This window comes from Pituophis catenifer, unplaced genomic scaffold (genome assembly GCF_029215685.1).
Source record: "Pituophis catenifer annectens isolate HBS135680 unplaced genomic scaffold, rPitCat1.0.hap2 SCAF_1, whole genome shotgun sequence".
NCBI lineage: Eukaryota > Metazoa > Chordata > Lepidosauria > Squamata > Colubridae > Pituophis > Pituophis catenifer.
In genome coordinates this window covers 46,076,477-46,097,414 of record NW_027256881.1, presented here as the reverse complement: position 1 = coordinate 46,097,414, position 20,938 = coordinate 46,076,477, and the positions used below count along the sequence as shown (strand labels likewise).

Sequence of the window (20,938 nt, the reverse complement as noted above, 5' to 3'; positions counted from 1 at the left end):
GCCGGTGGGAGGCTGCTTGTGGTAGTAGGCGGTCCCATAAATAACCAGGTCCTAAGCCATGAAGCGCTCTAAAGGTGGTGACCAAAACCTTGAAGCGCACCCGAAAGACCACCAAGTTGCTGCTCTCCTTGATTAATTTCCACCCAATGCTTCTTGTTCTACCCTCAGGTGCTTTGGAGAATAGCTGGAGTACCTCTTCTTTGTGGCAGCCCCTGAGATATTGGAATACTGCTATCATATCACCCCAGTCCTTCTTTTCATTAAACTAGACATACCCAGTTCCTGCAACCGTTCTTCACATGTTTTAGCCTCCAGTCCACTAATCATCTTTGTTTCTCTTTTGTCTCCACATCTTTTTTACATCATGGCAACCAAAACTGGATGCAGTATTCCAAATGTGGCCTTACCAAGGCATTATAAAATGGTATTAACAGTTCACGTGATCTTGAGTCTATCCCTCTGTTTATGCAGCCTAGAACTGTGTTGGCTTTTTTGGCAGCTGCTGCACACTGCTGGCTCATATTTAAATAGTTGTCTACTAGGACTCCAAGATCCCTCTCACAGTTACTACTATTGAGCGAGGTACCACATATAACTTGTACCTGTGTATTTTTTCTTGCCTAAATGTAGAACCTTACTTTTTTCACCACTGAATTTCATTTTGTTAGATAGCGCCCAATGTTCAAGTCTGTCAAGATCCTTCTGTATTTTAAGCCTATCTTCTGGAGTATTGGCTATTCCTGCTAGCTTGGTGTCGTCTGCAAATTTGATGAGTTCCCCATCTATCCCCTCGTCCAAATCATTGATGAAGAAGTTGAAAAGTACCAGGCTTAAAACAGAGCCTTGGGGTACCCCACTGCATACTTCCCTCAATGTAGATGCAGTTCCATTGAGGACTGCATTGAGTGTGATTGGTCAGCCAGTTACGAATCCATCTGGTGGTGATGCTGTTTAATCCACATCTAATCATATAATCAGCAATATATTTCTCTGTCTCACCTTCACCTATTTCATGGGGTTCTCTAAAAGAATCTATCACATTACCAGAACTTGTATAAATTATTTGTCTGGGCAGTTAAATATGAGATTTATTTCAAAACACTAATAACTATTCATATTAGCAGAATAAGTTCAATCAAAAACTACATGAATCTGAATTTTGCCATCAGTCTTGGTTATACAAGTTAAATTTGGAAAAGGACTCTGACTGTGGGCTAAAATTAGCAAATAAATGACCTCAAATGATCGTTTGAAGTCAATTATAGCAATAGATTTAGAAATGAAGTGAAATCCTCCACAAGCCACAAAATGGAGTAGAGAATCAGACTCAGCTTACAATTGCATATAAAGGCTGGGGCTGCTGTGAGCTGAAATCCAACAATTGTGGAGGACTACAGATTTTGTATGTATATATGTGGCATTAAAACTTTGAAATGTACAATATCCATTTCCAATGCACACATAGCACACAATAAGATAAGCAAAATTTCTCCAAATATTTTGCCTATTTGAAATGAACACAGAGGTAATGTTCACTCAGCAATTTGCACTCTTGAAAATAGGCATGCAACTCTAAGGTATATAGGCATATACCATATGCATTGTTATGTACATTGCTGATACTGATGTTATATTTTGATTGTAAGCCATCTTAAGCCATTTGGATTCAATACCATATTCATTTTAAAATTAAATAATTGTAGATACTGAAAGAACTGCTTGTTCAAGCTTTATCAGGGTAGCAATGTGTATGCCAAGGCTATTGGAAAATGACCTTAAGTATCTTATCAAATGAAAGATGTGGCCACTGTGCTCGTTTTAGCATGAATTTCATTTTGAGAAGAGCTGAAAAAATGATGTTGGGGAGGCTTCAACAAGGAAGGGTACCCTTTTGTACTCTCAGTTCCATTAATAGAGGAAAAGAAAGTGTAAATTAAAACTATTCATTACAATAGCCGATTTAATTTCTCACTTTTGTTGTGGGGATTCAAAATTAATTAACTCATGAAAGATTGTCTATAACAATCTGCATGATTAGAGGGTTCAGTTACTACCTTAGACAATGACTACTCTCAAGCTCTATAATACCACATTTTAAGATAACAAACTAGAAATAATACCGTTTCCCCCAAAATAAGACATCCCCTGATAATAAGCCCAATCGGGCTTTTGAGCGCATGACAGTAAGGCCAAGCGCTTACTTCAGGGTTCAAAAATATTTAAGACAGGGTCTTATTTTCAGGGAAACACGGTATAAAAATTGGGAAATCAGAATCATAGAATTGTACCAAAAGGAAATACAAATAGCTTTATTATGGACATTAACCAGCAGAAACCAAAGGCAATAAGTACATGACATATTTATAATATATAAATATGTAAGGAAGTTTTATTGAACAAATAATATCACATGGACAATCTAAGAGATGACAATCCTTACACTGAAACAATGCATTTTATCCTGCATGACTAAAAACGTCACAGCTGATTTTTCAATACTGAAATTCAGTATCCTGAAGCAATAAACAACAACAAACTTTATAAATTTAGATGAATCTGAAACTGCCAGCCAGGACAAATATATTCAAAAATGTCTATGCTAAAAGAAAAGAACCCTATAGTGGAAAAAATGTTATTTTTAAAGTAAGGTTATTTCAGTGTAACCCTCAAGCTGCCAAACACATGACCTATTTTGAGCTGTGCATGTTTTGTAACCACACTGTGGTTTCCAGTACAAAAGCAAAATCTAACTGGCTCAGGATTTCTTGACATGAAGGTTATTAAAGACAGTCGCAAGCTTAGTCCCAGACCATGTTTGTGTTTTATTTTTATTTTTTTTATTTTATTTTGAATTTGTATACCGCCCTTCTCCCTGAGGACTCAGGGCGGTGAACAGCCAAGTAAAAACATCAAGTACAAATATTAAAATACAGTTAAAATATACATATATAAATTTGGCCCCATTAATTAAAAACAATAAACAAAACACTTAAAAACACTTAAAAAATTAGGCCAGCCCGGCTTGCTGGAAAAGGAAGGTTTTAAGGGCACGGCGGAAGGCACCGAGGTCTTGGATTCTCCTTATCTCTGGAGGCAATTGATTCCAGAGGGTAGGTGCCCCCACAGAGAAGGCCCTCCCCCTGGGGGTCACCAGCCTGCACTGTTTGGCTGATGGCACCCCGAGGAGGCCCTCTCTGTGGGAGCGCACAGGTCGATGGGAGATCGTCGGTGGCAGCAGGCGGTCTCGAAGATAGCTAGGCCCTATGCCATGGAGCGCTTTAAAGGTGATAACCAACACCTTGAAGCGCACCCGGAAGACCACCAGGAGCCAGTGCAGCTCGCGCAGGAGCGGTGTTACATGGGAGCGCCAGGCTGCTCCCGTCACTACCCGCGCTGCTGCATTCTGGACCAGTTGGAGCCTCCGGGTGCTCCTCAAGGGAAGCCCCATGTAGAGAGCGTTGCAGTAGTCAAGGCGAGAGGTGACGAGGGCATGAGTGACTGTGCACAGGGAATCCCGATCAAGAAAGGGCCGCAACTGGCGGATCAGGCGAACCTGACAAAAGGTCCCCCTGGTTACAGCCGTCAGATGTTCCTTCAAGGACAGCTGCCTATCCAGGAGGACTCCCAGATTGCGAGCCCTCTCTGTGGGGGCCAACGACTCGCCCCCAATAGTCAGTGATGGAGTCAACTGACTATATCGGGATGCCGGGAGCCACAGCCACTCAGTCTTGGAAGGGTTGAGCCTGAGTCTGTTCCTCCCCATCCAGATCCGCACAGCCTCCAGGCACTGGGACATCACTTCAAGGGCATCGTTGGGGTGGCCTGGGGTGGAGATGTACAGCTGGGTGTCATCAGCGTACTGGTGGTATCTCACCCCAAAGTCACGGATGATCTCGCCCAGCGGCTTCACATAAATGTTGAACAGGAGGGGCGAGAGGACCAACCCCCGAGGCACTCCACATATAAGAGGCCTTGAGGTCGACCTCTGCCCCCCTGCCAACACGAACTGCGACCGGTCAGAGAGAAAGGAGGAGAACCACCGTAATACGGTGCCCCCCATCCCCAACTCTTCCAACCGGTGCAGCATGATACCATGGTCGATGGTATCAAAAGCCGCTGAGAGGTCTAACAGGACCAGAACAGAGGAACAACCCCTGTCCCGAGCCCTCCAGAGATCATCAACCAACGCGACCAATGCCGTTTCCGTGCTGTGTCCAGGCCTGAAACCCGACTGGAACGGATCTAGATAGGATGTTTCCTCCAAGAATTGTGGAAACTGTCGCGCGACCACACTCTCAACAACCTTCGCCAGGAAGCGAAGGTTGGAGACAGGACGATAGTTGGCCAATATTGCCGGATCCAGGGACGGCTTCTTGAGGAGAGGCCTCACCACCGCTTCTTTCAAGGCGGCGGGAAAGTGACCCTCACTCAACGAAGCGTTGATAACACCCTGGAGCCAGCCTCGTGTAACCTCCCGGGAGGCCAGTACCAACCAGGAGGGACACGGGTCCAGTAAACATGTGGCCGCACTAAGTCTCCCCAAAATCCTGTCCACATCATCCGGAGTCACAGCATCAAACTCCTCCCAGGTAACATTCTCAAGACTATTCCTCGTCACCCTGCCCTGATCTACCCAGTCAGAGTCCAAATCCCTCCGGATCTGAGCGATTTTGTCATACAGGTATTGTCCGAAATCCTCCGCCCTGCCTTCCAAGGGATCCTCCCGCGCTCCCGGATGGAGCAGGGAGCGGGTTACCCTGAACAGGGCGGCCGGACGATTCCCTGATGACGCAATAGAGGCGGAAAAGTAGTTAAACTTTGCTGTCTTTATCGCCACTAGGTAGGTCTTAATATGCGACCTTACCAGTGTTCGGTCAGATTCAGCAAGACTGGCCCTCCAACCGCTCTCTAGGCGTCTTTTCCGGCGTTTCATCTCCCTCAGCTCCTCGGTGAACCAAGGAGCCGCGAGGGATCGACACCGGGTCAGAGGCCGCAAAGGCACGACTCGATCCAAGGCCCCACCAGCCGCCCGATCCCAGGCAGCTACCAGGTCCTCGGCCGAGTCATGTGCCAGATCTTCAGGAATTGGCCCAAGCTCCGTCTGGAACCTATCAGGATCCATCAGGCGCCTGGGGCGGATCCATCTAATTGGGTCCGCTTCCCTGCGGCGGGGTGTAGCGGTTCGAAGGTCCAGACGAAGGAGTGAGTGATCTGACCATGACAAGGGTTTCATGTCTATATCCCCTATAATAAGACCACTCAACCACTGGCCAGAGACAAAAATCAGGTCCAGCGTGTGTCCCCCCCTGTGAGTGGGGCCATGAACTAACTGGGTCAGGTCCATGGCCGTCATGGAAGCCATGAACTCCCGAGCCATCTCTGACGTTTCACCAACGGACGGCAGATTGAAATCACCCATGACCATAAGCCTGGGTGTATCAACTGCCACCGTGGCTATCACGTCGAGTAGCTCGGGCAGGGCCGTTGCCACGCGGCAGGGAGCCAGGTACGTAAGCAGCAAGCCCATCTGAACCCCATGACCCCATCTCACAAAGAGGGACTCACACCCGGCAATCTGTGGCACAGTGGTCTCCCTCGGACGCAGACCTTCGTTAATAATAACCGCCACCCCCCCCGCCCCTCCCCTGGGCCCTCGGCTGATGGAATGCTCTGAAGCCTGGTGGACACATCTCAACCAGAGGGACCCCTCCCTCCGGGCCCAACCAGGTCTCCGTAATACCCGCCAGGTCCGCTCCCCCCTCTTGAATAAGATCGTAAATGAGGGGGGCCTTATTTACCACGGACCTGGCGTTGCACAGCATCAGCCGGAGGCCCGGGTCCTGAGTATCTGAGCCACCTAGTATCCGAGGGGAGCCTTGAGGAATGTGTTACATTCACATAAATAAATTCAAATGTACAAGAAAATGCTGACAAAAGAGCACAATACTATGGGTTATATTTGCTTCATCTAGAAAGTATTAATGCCACAATGCATCTAAGAAGGCTTGCAGAATGCTGATAATTTTCATAGATTCTTATCCAAGTAACTAAAGCAGATTAGGCATAGCCTTAGGATCAATACAACAAAGGCAAAAGTGCTGGAAAAGACAGTAACTATTCTATGTCATGAGTATTTGTTTTTGCCCAATTAGCTAAATTATACATACCCGTGTTTCCCCAAAAATAAGACCCTGTCTTATATTTTTTTGAATCCTGAAATAAGCGCTTGGCCTTATTGCCATGTACTCAAAAGCCCAATTGGGCTTATTATCAGGGGATGTCTTAGTTTGGGGAAAATAGGGTACTTTATGGGCGGATTTCTAAATAATTTGTGTGCTGTTTTACCCTTTTCACAGAAATTTGAACAATTTGTTTCATATTTCTGACATTTTTTTAATTTTCATTCATTTTCAAAACTGAAGAAAAAGTTCTCAGTATTTTAATTTTTAAAACTCAAGTTCTAGAAGTACAAAAAACAATAGGTAAATTATGCTGTGGTGTGTCATAAGGGCATAATAAAGTCCCTAATGTGAAAAATCTTAATATGTGTCCTATTCATAATTTAAATTACTGAAAATAATTTGATTTAATTTCATACTAATTTTAGTTTCCTAATATTTCTGCCTATATCTATTTTAAAATATATTAAATAATTACATAACCAACCCTATACATATATAAACATATTTTTGGAGTATTCTACACCTAGGGAATTTTCTGAACACACCTCTGTTTTAGAGTTTCAAAATAGGGTATCTCGGTGACTCAAGGTTATTATTCTAGATGTTGATAGAACAGGTTTCTTCTAGAGTCTCTGAGTCAATTATGGTAAGCTGATGTTGACCAGATGGTTTGGATTTGGGCTCCTATTAACAATCTTAATGCTGCAACAGCATAATTTACCACTACTTGTAGTATAATTTATGGGGCAAAACCAGAAAATGTCAAACTAAATATCCTAACAGGAACATCAAGTGTTTCATCTTAGTTATTATGGGCTGCTAAGCAACTAAGATGAGGACGCAGGTTAACAAAGAATGGAAAACAGAAGGAAACAATTTGTTGCTAATGTTGCAAAGCATTTGCAAACTTTCTGACTTAATATTATGAGGGATTTAGACTTAATAACAATAGTCACAACCCATCTATTTAGAAGTATAAAAAAATCATAATTAGACTTGACATTAAGTAACATTTTATAGCAAGTTACATTATGTCTACTAGAACTGCAAAAATGCAACTATAATTAAAATAAATAATATAATAAATGACAGAGGAATAATATGGGTGCTAACACTCAGACTCACATTTATAGCTATTAGGTATCTAAGGACATCCTGCCTACCTGGCCAGATTTCACAACTATTCCTAGATTTCAGTTTAAGAAACCTAAACTATAAACTATAAACTATAACTATAACTATAAACTATAAACTATAAACTTTTAAGTTAGCCAGTAAATTTGAACAGTAACTTTCATCTTATTCAATAAATTATGGCAATTTGATTTTATGCCTGCACAGTTAGACTGTAGCACAACTTGAATGCCATAATCATGGAAAAAGAAACATAATACTATGCTGCCACACAAGATGTTGAAGATTTAAATAGAAGTTATTAATATGAAGATTGCCAATGGGCAGCTACTATACTTAGTTGTTAATGTTCACTGACATTTATTTTTTAAAAATCAAGTGTTCTAAGGAGGTCACTTCTAGAAAAACTCATGTTAAGAACAGCCTCTGAAAAAACTACTGCACAAAAACAACTTTAATGAATCATACTTCAAAATATTACATATACAGTTCTTTTCATTTCTAAAAAACATATATAATTTTCTCTTCCACAGAAATATAGTAATACTTGCATTCAGTAATATAACAATCAATTACTAAAATATAGAAAAATGTAAAATCTCTTATGTTGGATTCAATTCCCAACTGAGACTGTATGTATTTCTCATGTTAATAACGAGACACGTTGTTTGTCATTTTCTTCTTCTAGGGTTGTTTTTTGTTTTCAAACTTCCCAGCCCTATGCAGCCTTGGTATTTCCCAGAATATTCTTTCCAAATGCTAACCAGAATTGACTTTGCCTAGCTTTTTCAGACCAGCCAAAACTGGCTAGTTATTATGTAAGTAAAACAAGCCCTATTAAAATAATCACATAAAAACAGGGAGCAATGTTGTGGCTTTCTGATGGAGCCATCTATATCAGGGGTCCACCACCCCGGTCCATGAACTGGCACTGGACTGCGGCATGCCAGAAACCGGGCCGCGCAAACAAGCGAAGCCCCACCCATGGGATGCAGGCAACATGTGAAACCACACACTCCTCCTATCTGGGGAAAAATCTCTCTCCACAGAACCGGTCCCTGGTGCTCAAAAGTTTAGGAGCCACTGATCTATATATTACTAAAATTCTGATTCCAGCAACCTTTAACTGGACGAAACGGTGCATCACAGGACAACACTTTTTGAACTTCAAATAGGCTAACTTATAGAATGCATCCAAATCTGACACCCATCATTATTGTGAATTGAAATTTGGCAAATCTTATAAAATATTTTATGACATAAAAATTACCGTATCATAAAACAGTTTATCACATAACATAAAATGTCATAAAGTATTTCCTGTGCTGATGTTATGACTGTGCTATACAGTTCGGTGTGGGCTATTTTCAAGACACACCTCTGAATCTATCCCAGCTTTTCCAAGGAAGGCAGTACATTAGAAGCTCTGCCATTGTTGAAAGTATTGAGGAATCTGACAATATCTCTGAAAGGATGACTCAAAGGTCACGTGTTGTCTAGTAAAGATATAAAGCTGCAATGCTCCTTGCAAATACTATCACTACTTGGAATGTTCACAATAAGGAACATTCATTTGTTAATTTATTTTCAATACATATTATAGCTATTGGGGCTTTAATTTTCAAGAACAGACTCAAGAGGGGTACGCAGAGTCGCTACACAGCAACAGCCGTTTTTTCAACCTCCACCTCCAGCACAACGACCCTACATATCCCAGAAAATTATTACCAAGTCTAAAGGAATTCTCCAGAGGTAAAGCAAAGGAGTAGCTGCAAAGAACAAAGGGAGCCTGCAATTAATCTATCTATCTGTAGAAAGCATTTTGCCAGGCCTTTGGGTGAAGGGAAGATGAGAGCTCCACTGCTGTTGATAAGTTAACATTTTATCTTTGGGAGCTGGGTGGGGAGGAGTGAGGATCGGTGAGGGGTGGCCTGTTTGGGAAGTGTGCTCTAATCTTGTAAACTGCTCAGAATGACTTATCTAAAATGGAGGACTGTATAAATCATATAAATAAAGTCTTAGTTTATATAAGGCTTGTTACACATTCTTCATCATTTGGATCCTTGCCTACCCTGCTGATGCCACAATGGAAGCTGCATTCCTAAAGGCAATGAATGCTTTTTAAAAGAGTGTGACTTTAAAATCAGTTGTTCTTATCAATTCATTCAATTGCAGATGTTCCACTGAGAAATTATGCTATTTTTTTGGACTTTTCAATGACCACAAATTTAAATAGAATAAGAGTTTGGTATCAATAATTTTCAATGTTTATGTGTAGTGATTATTATTTAATTTTATATAGACACACATGGATAGTTTACCAAATGTAATTCATAAACAAAATAAAATAGTCTATATTACTAGAGTAACCATTAAAACCAAGTACAACTACCTGTCCCCTGAACATATTAACCCCAGACCTGGCACCAAAGCTAGGTTTTAAAAGCAATGAGAAACCTCAGGATAGAAGACACCATACTCCAGGATGAACTCAGAGGGCGGAGCCACAACAGAAAAGACATACTTGCCAAGCTGCATAAGGTGACAACATTTAACCGAAAGGACCTGGTGAGCACCAACTCTACCCAATTACCAGGTGGGCAGAAACAATGGAGAAAAACAGTCAATAGTTCCCAACCTTTTCGACACCGGGGACCACTTTTGTGGAAGCCATTTTTTTCCATGGAGGATGGGAGGAGGAGGAGGAGAGCCCACAACCTAGATCCCTTGCATGTGCAGTTTACAGTAGGGTTCACACTTCTATGAGAATCTAATGCCTGATGATCTGAGGTGGAGCTGAGGCATTGATACTAGCAGTGGGGAGCAACTGCAAATGTAGATGAAGCTTCGCTCACTCACCTGCCACTCATCTCCAGCTGTGCAGTCTGGCTCCTAACAGGCCATGAACCAATACCGGTCTGTGGCCTGGGGAGTGGGGACCCCTGCTTTAGATAACTGAGTTTTTTGTCATGAAGGGCAGTAGCAAAAGCAATAGCATTTATACACTGGCTCATAGTGCTTTAAAATTTAAGCCCTAGTCTTGAAGGAAGTGCAACCCCACCAATCACCTACAATTAAAATGGTTGTGAAGTGGGGGGCTACCAAACAGCCACAGCCATTCAGTCTTGTCAGGATTGAACTAAAATCTGTTCTACCTATACAGACAAAACAGCACCAGAAATTGGGTAACTCAAAACTTCATTTGCACAGCCCAGGATTGAAACACAAAGCTGGGTATTACCGGTATAATGATGATACTGAGCCCCAAAGTGATGGATAACCTCACTCAGCAAGTGCATGTAGATGTTAAACAACAAAGGAAAAGTCTGGGTCACCCAACATGTGAGGCGTTGGGGTACAATCTCTTCCCTTCCATCAGCACCAAGGAGGAACAAGGTGAACTACCAGAGCACAGTGCCTCCCATTCCCAAAGTCGGCCCAGAAGGATGCCACATCAAAAGTAAACTAAAAGTTCACTAAAAAGTAAACTTGCACAGCAAAATGCACCTAATTTGTATTCTACTTTTAATACTTATGAAACAAGTATCTTGTTCCTGAATTATGATAGATCCTGATTAAATCTAGAGAGATGATTCCTGTTGAAATCTTTTCCTGAAAAGTAAGTAGGTTCTATTGAAATCACTGCAATTTACAGTGAAGTTCTATAAATATTGACTCAAAAGTATAGGTCAACCTTCCAAAAACTGTTTTTATTAATTCTTTAGAAAAAATCATTTAATTACCAACTTAGGTAATATCATCCATTATTTCATAGGAGGCATTCACAAATTTGGCACAATGGGGCCCCAGAAAATAAGAGCCATTCATAGTTCTGTAAGGCAATGTACAGTGATATATAATACATCAAGCAGTGTCCATTGTTATGTTTTCAGATTTTTTTCTTCAAGCATTCAAATCAGACTATTTTTTGTATGATAAATGAGTCAAGAAGAATATGATAAAACATCTAGTCCAAACTTTTACATGGTGAGCGTAGGGATCTACTAAACCAGCGGTTCTCAACCTGGGGGTCGTGACCCCTTTGGGGGTCGAACGGCCATTTCACAGGGGTCGCCAAAGCCCTCTCTCGCCCCCCCCCCACGCCTTCACTCACCCTCACCCTCTGCCTCTGTTGGATCGCCGGTTGCCGGTCGCTTACCCCGCCCACTCCAAATCTATTGCTGCCTCCGGAGTCCCAGCTGATGGCTAGAGGGAAAAAAACTTTAAATTCTTGCCGCGGGGTTTCAAAGAGCCGCCCTACAGCTAATCAGTGTTAAAAGAAAACAAATGAATAGACCGGTGCCTGCAAAAATAGAAAAAACAGCCCCTTTCAGCTTCAGCATAGGTTAATTACCATAAGTTGATTTGATCAGCCTCCAGACTCTCAGCTGTTTTGCGGAGGGCTCTGTTGCTAGCTAGCTGCAAAGAGGTAAATTCCTGGAGCAGATTTTTTTTCCCCTAGCTATGCTGAAAAAGCGAAATTGAAAGTAAAGCGGGGTCTCTTTGCTGCAACATGACAAAATGAGGCAGAGAGATTTCTTTTTCTTTTTCCTCACCAAAAAAGGTAGGTGCAAAACTGCAAACAATGGGAAATTTAGAGCAAAAGAGGAGGTTCAAGATTTTAAAACACAAAAGAAAAAAAGCTCTATTTAACTAGGGAATTGTAATAATTGAGATACTATTAATTGTATATTGTGTTGAAAGCAGAAATGGTTAAGTTGTGGTTTGGAGGAATATATGGGGGAAATTATTTGGTTTATTATTATTGGTAAATATAATTAATTGATTTGTAAGAAATTGGATTGCATGGAAATAATTGGAATATTCATGTTCATATTGATTAATATACAAAAAAGATAGTTATATAACTAATTGATTTATATTAAAATGTTGAATTTGTATTAAACAACTGAACAGAAAAGGGGCAGATACAGTAAATCCTCTGGTTTTTATGTTCTCTCTGGCTTTGCATTTCTTGGGGCCCCGAAAGAGTATCCTGATTGGTTGTTAGACTCCCAGGGGGTGGAGGTCTTAGCTAGCCTTGCTAGCTAATGGTCACATGTGCTTCCCAGGTCACATGCTTCCCAGGTCACGTGTAGTGAGTTTTGGTTGCTAGATGGGGCCCATTGTGTTAGTTTCTGTTGCTATTGTGTTGCAAATGTCCTTTGACAAAGGATTGACTTTCTGCCTCTGGCCCATTAACAAAGGGTGGGGGGCAGGAAGGTGGGAGCTGCTTTGTCTGTAAAATATGCTTCTCCATTTCTCATCCAGGGAAATATAATATTCTGCCTTTTTAATATTTCCCAAAATATTTCATTCTTCTAGGAAAGGGGTGGGTGCTAACCTCCTACAACTGTTTAAATTTGTGAACCGGCCAAATACTCTGTTCAAAGAAAATACGTTGTATGTTTGTATGTGTGTTTCTAATTATTGCTATTTATTCTCTTTTATTCTTTAAAGTTTAACAATTCATTCTTTATCTTGATATCTTTATATTTGTTTGGGGTTGGCTTTCTTCCCTTTCATCTTTTTTATTGTACAGCAATCTTTCTCCTCAAACCTACCACCTCTCTCTTTTCTTTCCTTCTTACTTTCTCTTTCCCCCTCTTCTTCTTCTCCCTACTTCCTCTTCCTTTCTCCTTCTCCTCCTCTCTTCCTCCCTCTCTTACCCTCACTCCTACTCTAATTTCTCTTCCCTTCCTTCATCCCTCTCTATTGCTATATCCTTTTATGCATATGGACTACTCAGTATTAAAGGTTGAGAACCACTGTACTAAACCATCTCCATTTCCAGCAAGGGACACATACTAATGTATTGTTCAAAGCAGACTGTGCCATGGCTTAACTGCTGTTAAGAAAATTCTTCATAATACTGAGTTCTGAATCTACTTTCTGAAGTATAAGAGAGTGCCATTTAACAAGCATGAAGTACAATCAAGCTTTTGCTTCTCACCCCTATATGTTGCCATTTGCAAGCTTGGTATTATTAAAAATTGTTTGCTGTCTATGAGTAGACAACATACAGTATATAAAACCAGGGAACTTTCATAAAAATATTGATATGTTGAGAGACTTTGTTAAATGATATAGTACACTTACAGCACTCCCTTGGTCTATGAAACCATTCACTCTGTCATAAGAAAAATAAAGCTAGTACCAGTATGATATGATTTATTTTTAAAAAATCAATGACGACTCCTAATAATCAAGTGACTCCTAGTATTCATTCTTTTCCTAACAGACATGGACTTGACAATCCATTCAAGTATTTTTCAAAATACAGATGTTAACCCTTGGTCTGTAGTATTCCAGATCCTCCTCCTCCTTTAAATATTGAAACTTAATTTCTTTTGCTTCATTCCTCCAACAATTTATCAATTCTCCAGGAGTTTTCAAAGGTTTTAGATGATAATTCTGAGAACACTTCCACTGGCTCCCTCAACAGCCTGGAGTATATTTCATATGGCCTTGAACACATATGTTTATTTAAGGTGGCAGAGAGAATTCCTAGAATCCTTTTCTCTGAGCTGTGTTCCTCCTCCTGTTTGTGTGAGGAATATTAAAAGTGGCTCTCTCGCTCTCTTTGAGAGAAGACCAATCCAAAGAGAGTATTAAACAGTTCCTATTTTCTATTATTACTTCCCATTTTTCCTGCATAACAGGAAAATCCTAGTTGACTTTACTTTTATTTTGGATCTACTTTTCCCAAAATTGTTATTCTATTTTGGATTCCTCACCAGACGCATCTCATTTTAACTTTAATCTCCTTCCTCTATTCCTGCTGTTTCAAATTACCAGTCTGTATCGCCCCACCTTAACTGTTAGTCCCTAACTGCCATTTTCTACAAATTTCTTTTTAGTTTTCAGCTTTTTATTCATCCACATAGACCTCTTAAGTCTTTTCTTTCTATTTTTCCTTTTTTGTTAATTGTTTATTTGTGCTTGTGCTTTCAGTACCATATTTTCCAAGATGTTCTATCTCTCTTGGGATTATTTATCTGTTAGGATTTTGACCATTGCATCTGCTTTCTTAAAGACAAATCTGAATACATTTATAAATTGAGAGAGAGAAGGGTTATGTAAGGCCACTACATGAAAGTTAAAAGATCTACTAGGGAAGGCAATTCCTTTAGCAATACAATATCCCCAAACTAACTCTGCTATATGACATTGACTTTGTGCAATTTATTTGATCAAAAATTGTCAGGAAAGGCTTGGGCTTTACATGGTAAAATTATCCCATTTCCTTAGGGAGGCTCTCATTAAGGCAAGAACAACTGATCTACTTCAAATGGATTTAGATTCTTAAGGAAAACAAAACTGGCATTTGGCAGCTAGCCAAAATCACAAGCAAGGAGTGATTTTCTGACTGTTTTGTTACTGTAACTTCATGAAAATATGCCAAGTCAAACATCTAGATAAAATTTGTGATAGGGCTAATATTAGTCATCATTTCAATTAGTATACAACATTCTGTCAAAAAGAATTGCCACATCTTACATCAAGTTACACTGTCCTGATTACATACCAGAGGTATAAAATGAATCTACTGTAAATAAATACATATAGGAATGACCACTAATGACCACAAATCAAGTAAATGGTATAGTATGGGTTTCCAATAAACAGCAATAATATAATGCAGAATTGGTCAAGATGAATGGCACAATATGTTTTACTACAAACAGTAGTATCCATCCTACATATTTTAAAATCTCTTATTTTTTTTACCATTATACAAGCTAAATGCATATTCCATATTTATGCCTGCATTATTTTTCTATAAAACTATTGTTCTTGTGACAATATCCTGATGAAACATGAACAGCCATGTTTGTCATAGACTGCACCTAGATTTTCAGTGTGAATGCAGAAAATAAATCTTCAGTGACATGTAGCACTTCATGGCCTTCATGCTGTAAAAGGTTTGTCAAATAGCTGCATGTAGTTTGATGTTCTGCCAAGAAAATTCTCAACGACATCCTTGGATGCTTTCCAGGTGATTTTTTCTGGCCCCACTAACAGATCTTCGAAGCACTTGTCATTGATGACATATCTCATCTGCGGACCAACAAAAATGCCTTCCTTAATCTTGGCATCAGTTATTCTTAGAAACATCTGTCTCAAATAATGAAAACCTTCACTTGTTCATTGCTTTCATAAAAATTTTCATCAGTCTGAGTTTTATGTGAAACAGAGGCAAAAAAAACCCCCAAAAACTGTCAGATCATCAAGTGGTTTATGTGCCATGATTTTCTGGCCTGGGACCAAATTATTTCAGAATGGCCATTTTTTTTTAATGTAATGCTACTCTCTTCATGACTATCCCATTTACATATGTAACAACAGTACTTGGTATATCTGAGCTGTATTCCAAGCAGCAGAGCCACTACTTTTAGATCTCCACAGATATTCCAGTTGTACTTGGTGTACTGGATGTGCCTTGACAACAGTTCCATGTTTCCACAAAGCAACTTATAATGCAAGCAAAACTCAAGGTTACAAAGCCATATTTAGAAACTCACTCACCTCCATTATAATAAATCCATAACATGCACCCCCATTCTATCTCCTCCATTTTTACCAAACCCTGTGCCAATGCACTATTTATGTATAAACATAATAAATTGATACTTTACCTTGTTCCATAGGTCAATCTACATCAAGCTGGGACTACTAATTACTCTTAGCCAGCAGAGTCTAACTTTAAAATTTTGGAACTATAGTTCCAACACACCTGAAAAGCACCAGGTAGGGGAAATCAAACCTAACTGCAGACTTCATAAACTTCCTTATTTTTGTTATTTTCTCAGGACTGCAAAAAGACAATATGAAATATTTGTAGAAGACCTTATCTAAGACTGGTGGGGTACATGTAATAGATACATCATAAATTCTGACTTCTTGCCACAAACAAGATTTATTTCCATATTTAAACTATAAGTTACTTGTTACAGGAAACTACAGGTTAAAAAAGCTCAGCTGCATGTCTTTCCTGCATCTATGGAAAAAAATATTCTTTGAGAAGAACTTGATATTTTATCAATCCCAATTATTATCTTTTAGCATGATTTATAAACCATTATAAAGATGCAATTCAATAAAATCATCAATATTTATAATAGAACATATATTACATTTCAGCTCTATTTTTTTAAATAGAAACCAAGTTAATGTTTACAAGATACTTCTTTACAACATATTATATGCAACGAACAATTAGAACTAATTTACAAGCATCCGAATGACAAAAACGATGGTACCATTATTCCATATGTTAACTAAAAGTTCTAGATAGATTCCTCAACATAGAGAGAACATACTCAGGTAAAACAAATGTTGGTTTGGTGTGATCTCCAGCTACTGTTTTAAACCATTAACCTCTCTCTTTTGAGGTCTGTAGAAACAATTTTAGAAAGAAACAATTTTGTAGAAACTGTATCAACATCACTACCATCTTTCTCCTTTCAAAGAAGCTTACTGAGAATGATATAAGTATCCCTTCTAAGGATTTCTATGAACTGAAGGGACTTCAGGAAAAGGAAGAATGAGAAAACTGAAGTGGAGATTTAATTATGCCACTTGTATGAATAATATCTGTCCTGCAGAATGACTGTCCCTCTGTAGCATGCCAGTCTGCAATGCTACCATCTTTCCTAACTTTAGATATTTATTAAAGGATGTTGATAGTTGACAAGTTAATGTTATTAAAAAAAATATGTTATTGTAAACTATCATATAAACTGGGAAAATACTAGGAACTTTCCAACAGAATAAATCCAAAGATATTTAATCAATCAAAAATATTAATTTAGTTTAATCTACTGGTAAGTGAGCAAATTACAGTGGGGTACAATTGCTACATGTGTTCTATGCCTACTCTTCAATCATTTTTTGTTTCCTTTTTTGATTAGTAGCCAATATATAAAAGATAGTCAGCTCCCAAAATACACAACAAAAAAGTTATTTAAGTGCATGCATCTCAATAGATTACATAACATTAAACTGTAAATGTACCACAATAATGTTATCAGGATTTAAATAAGAGTTACATTCTGTAATAATTACAATAAAATCTACAAAGAGAGTAATGGAGAGCCAGTTTGATGTAATGGTTAAAGGCACCAAGCTAGAAATCAGAAGGCCATGAGTTCTAGTCCTCCCCTAGGCACAAAGCCAACTGGGTGACCTTGGGTACTCACTCTCTCAATTAGCCCTAGGAAGGAAGCAATGGCAAACCTCTTCTCAAATCAAGAAAACTGCAGTGACTTATCCAGACAGGAGTCAACATGGACCCTGAAGGCACCCTCTTTCCCCACACTACAAAAATATGAACTCTACATTTTAAATGTTTTACCATTACCACTTTCTTAATGCATGGAGGGAAAAACAATATATTACAATAAATGGAAGTTTCCAACTACCCGTTAGGAAACACAATCTATTTTGTAAAACCACCAGTGCTGATGAAACTTAAACTGATGTCCTACTAACTTCTTACAGTGATTACCAAATCAAAACTACTCCAGTTTTAGTACTGTGCCAATTCTGCAGATCTAGCACAACCCGCAAACTGTCAGTATATGCGTACATTATGATTCTATGTATCAATAATGGAGATACTGGCACTGATGATGTTACCTAGTTTGGGTAATGAAACCTCTGCAAGAAAACAACCAAGCTCAGAGAACACCAAGGACCCCTTGATTCTATATATGCCTTCAGATAAAATGCATAATAGAAAATGTAAGTTATTATAAATAACCTATTACAATACAGCAATAAAATTATTCAAAACAATGTTTCAATTCATGAAATGCAACAGAATCTGTATTAGTTTTATATATTAAAGTCTAAAGAGTGAAGCCTGCACTTGAGATATTTCAATATTTAAATGCTCAGTCTGAACTACAGATAGTCCTTGATTTACAACCAAAACTGAGCCCAACATTTATGTTGCTAAGTAAGACAGTTCTTAAATGTGTGTTTCTTCATTTTATGAACTTTCTTGCCATCATTGTTACACAGTTGTTAAATGAATCTGGCTTCCCCACTGACTTTGCTTGTCAAAAGGTTGCAAAAGGTGATCACATGACCCCGGGACACTGCAACTGTCATAAATATGAGTCTGTTGCCAAACATCTGAATTTTGATCACATAACCATGAGGATGCTGCAATGGTTGTAAGTGTGAAAAATGGTCTTAAACAACTTTTTTCAGTGGCATTGTAACTTTGAATGAACTGTTGTAAGTTGAGGACTACCTGTACAGTATAAAATATGCTATTAGTACATGGCATCTATTTTAGTACATAATATCCAATTCACATTTCTTTCTTTTATTAAAATTACTTCAATTAAAATATGTGTTGGTATTTAGAACTAAAATCTCACATTTGGGCCTACAAGTGTATAAAACTATGTTTTGTCTTACAATGCACCAGCTATATAAACCATGAAGGAAGAATAAAGAAATATGCAGAAATATATAATAAACAATTATAAGAGCTTGTAGGAAATTAACAGATTATTTGAACATGAATTCTGGTAATAAATTTAGCATAGTGCTCCAGTTTTAAAGACAAATAAGCTTTTTAGATTTTTTTTTAAAGCAAACAGAAGCAGCTGCCCAGCAAGATCAGGAAGAAAACAGTAAGCACGCGATTTCTTAAGCAGAATGGAGAAAAAAGAACAGCTTGAACTCTGAACAAACTTTGCAGGCTTGGCTCTCTATATAAGGCCCAAATCTATCCAGTTCCTCTTTTATCCCCAACCCTCCCGAATAACTAATTGTTATCAGCATCTACCTGTATAACCGACCCAAGAAATGTGAAAACGCGGGTACTTTCGACGGGGCCAAACGAGCGCTTAATCCTATCAAGTGCAAAGGTTCTCGACACAAGAGAAAAATAATGAAATGTTTAGGCGAGCGCCGTCCGACAAAATGTTGAAAGGCAAGGCTGTTTCTCCTCCCCCCCTCCCTTTTTTTTTTCCTTGACAGGAAAGGAGATTAAAAGGTGGGAAAGAGCGTGGAGAAGTTGCTTCTCTCCAAGTGTGAACGCGAAAAAGAAGGGAAGGCAGGGAAGGCGCCAAAAGGAGACTACGGGGCTCTGCCAGGAAGCGGACGCCCACTCGAGAAAGGCCCGGGAAAGCCACCCTCCCCACCACCACGGCACCTGTAGCCCCAGGCCAAGCGCGCCGCGACGCCTCGTGGAGCCGGGGAAATGTACCTTTGAGCTGGGGCAGCGGGAAAAGCTCCACTTGGCTGCTCTGGCTGCGGAACTGCGACGAGCCCTGCGACCGCTTCTGCTTCTGAGCCTTGCGCACCGACCTCCGGGTGAAACCATCCACTTTTTCCGCGGCGGTGATCGCCGTCGACATGGCGGGGCTCGCAGGAGACACAGGCGGGCCCGTTTTTTCCTCGAAGCATAAACTCCACGCCGGAAACTGAAAGCCAAGCAGCGGCGGGTCGAGCTGGGTTGCCCCTTAAGGGAACATCTCCCCCGGTCCCCAGGGGTGTGGGGGGGGGGGAAGAAGGGAAGGAGAGACGCTTTGGAGCCGGTGCCCGAAAAGCTCCTACAAGGGGTACAAACTTGGGGAGGGATTTCCTCGGGGGGAGGCGGCAGGAACCTCCGAAGGGACGGGCTTCCGATTCGACGGGAGGCTGGTTAATCCGAGGCTTGTCCGCAAAGGGAGGCTCCAAATCCGATCCTGTCGAAGTTTTCAAAAGACGGGTCGGGAGATACCAGGCAGGCTCCCCAGGACGGAGCCGCCGAGCTGCAGCAAACAAGAATCCCGAGGAAAGTTTCTACTCCGCCCCGCGGTTGCACCCGCCTCGCCTTCGCCGCCCGCCCGCGAGCAGCAAACTTTTTAGCAGCGGCGCGCGCGGAGTCGACTGCGCGGGGAGCTGTCTCAGAGGTCGCCCTGGCAGGGTAAGAAGAGCCGGAGCGTAACAAAGAGCCGGGGGAGAAGCCCCGGAGAGGCCGGGCGGTGCAGCCCTTCAGCCCCCATCGGGAGCTCCCTCGGACTCTCGGGCCAACATCCCGTCGCGCTGCTTTCTTCCTGCTCGGGTAGACGCCGCTTCCTCTTTCCTGGAGCTCTGGAGGGCGGGAGGGGGGCCGGCGCGGCGCGGCTTAACCGCGAGCAGGGCGAAAGCTCCCGCTTCCAGAACCAGCGCGCAACCTGCTGGAAACGCTCGAGCAACAAGGACAAGAAGAGTTCCGAGTCTGGAGCGGAGGCGGGGCCAGAAGCAGCGCCAGAACTCGGGAATAGGGGAGGAGATTAACAAGGGTGGGGGGAGGGGGGGAAGGAAGCGGTTGGAACAACCGTTAAAGAGGAGGACGACGGACAGGAGCGCGCAGCCAATGGAGAAACGCGAGCTCTCCCTATTACCATAGAAGGCGGAACAGCAGAAAGCCGCCGGCTTTACAGGAGGCGAAGCGACTGACAGCAGAACGGCCCAACGTGAGAAGAGGGAGGGTGGGTGTCGCAAGAGGAAAGCGATTGGGTCCTGGAGCAGCGGGGGGCGGGAAGAGCGGGGGATGCCGAGCCGGAGGGGGGAGGAGTCGTGTTGTGTGTGTGTGGGGGGGGGGGGGAAGAGAGGTTGTTTTCAGTGCCTTTTGG

At 41.1% G+C, this 20,938-nt stretch overlaps 1 protein-coding gene across 2 annotated transcripts in view; it reads right to left on the bottom strand.

Annotated features, from left to right (window-relative positions):
- PPP2R5A (protein phosphatase 2 regulatory subunit B'alpha) overlaps window positions 1-20,508 on the bottom strand; it is a 50,199-nt gene extending 29,691 nt beyond the window's left edge. For both annotated transcript variants that reach the window (XM_070932385.1, XM_070932384.1), the window contains exon 1: window positions 19,546-20,508. In XM_070932385.1, the coding sequence (XP_070788486.1) occupies window positions 19,546-19,696 (151 nt within the window). In that variant the 5' untranslated portion in view covers window positions 19,697-20,508. The remainder of the gene's footprint in view (window positions 1-19,545) is intronic.
- Between the last annotated feature and the right edge of the window lie 430 nt (window positions 20,509-20,938).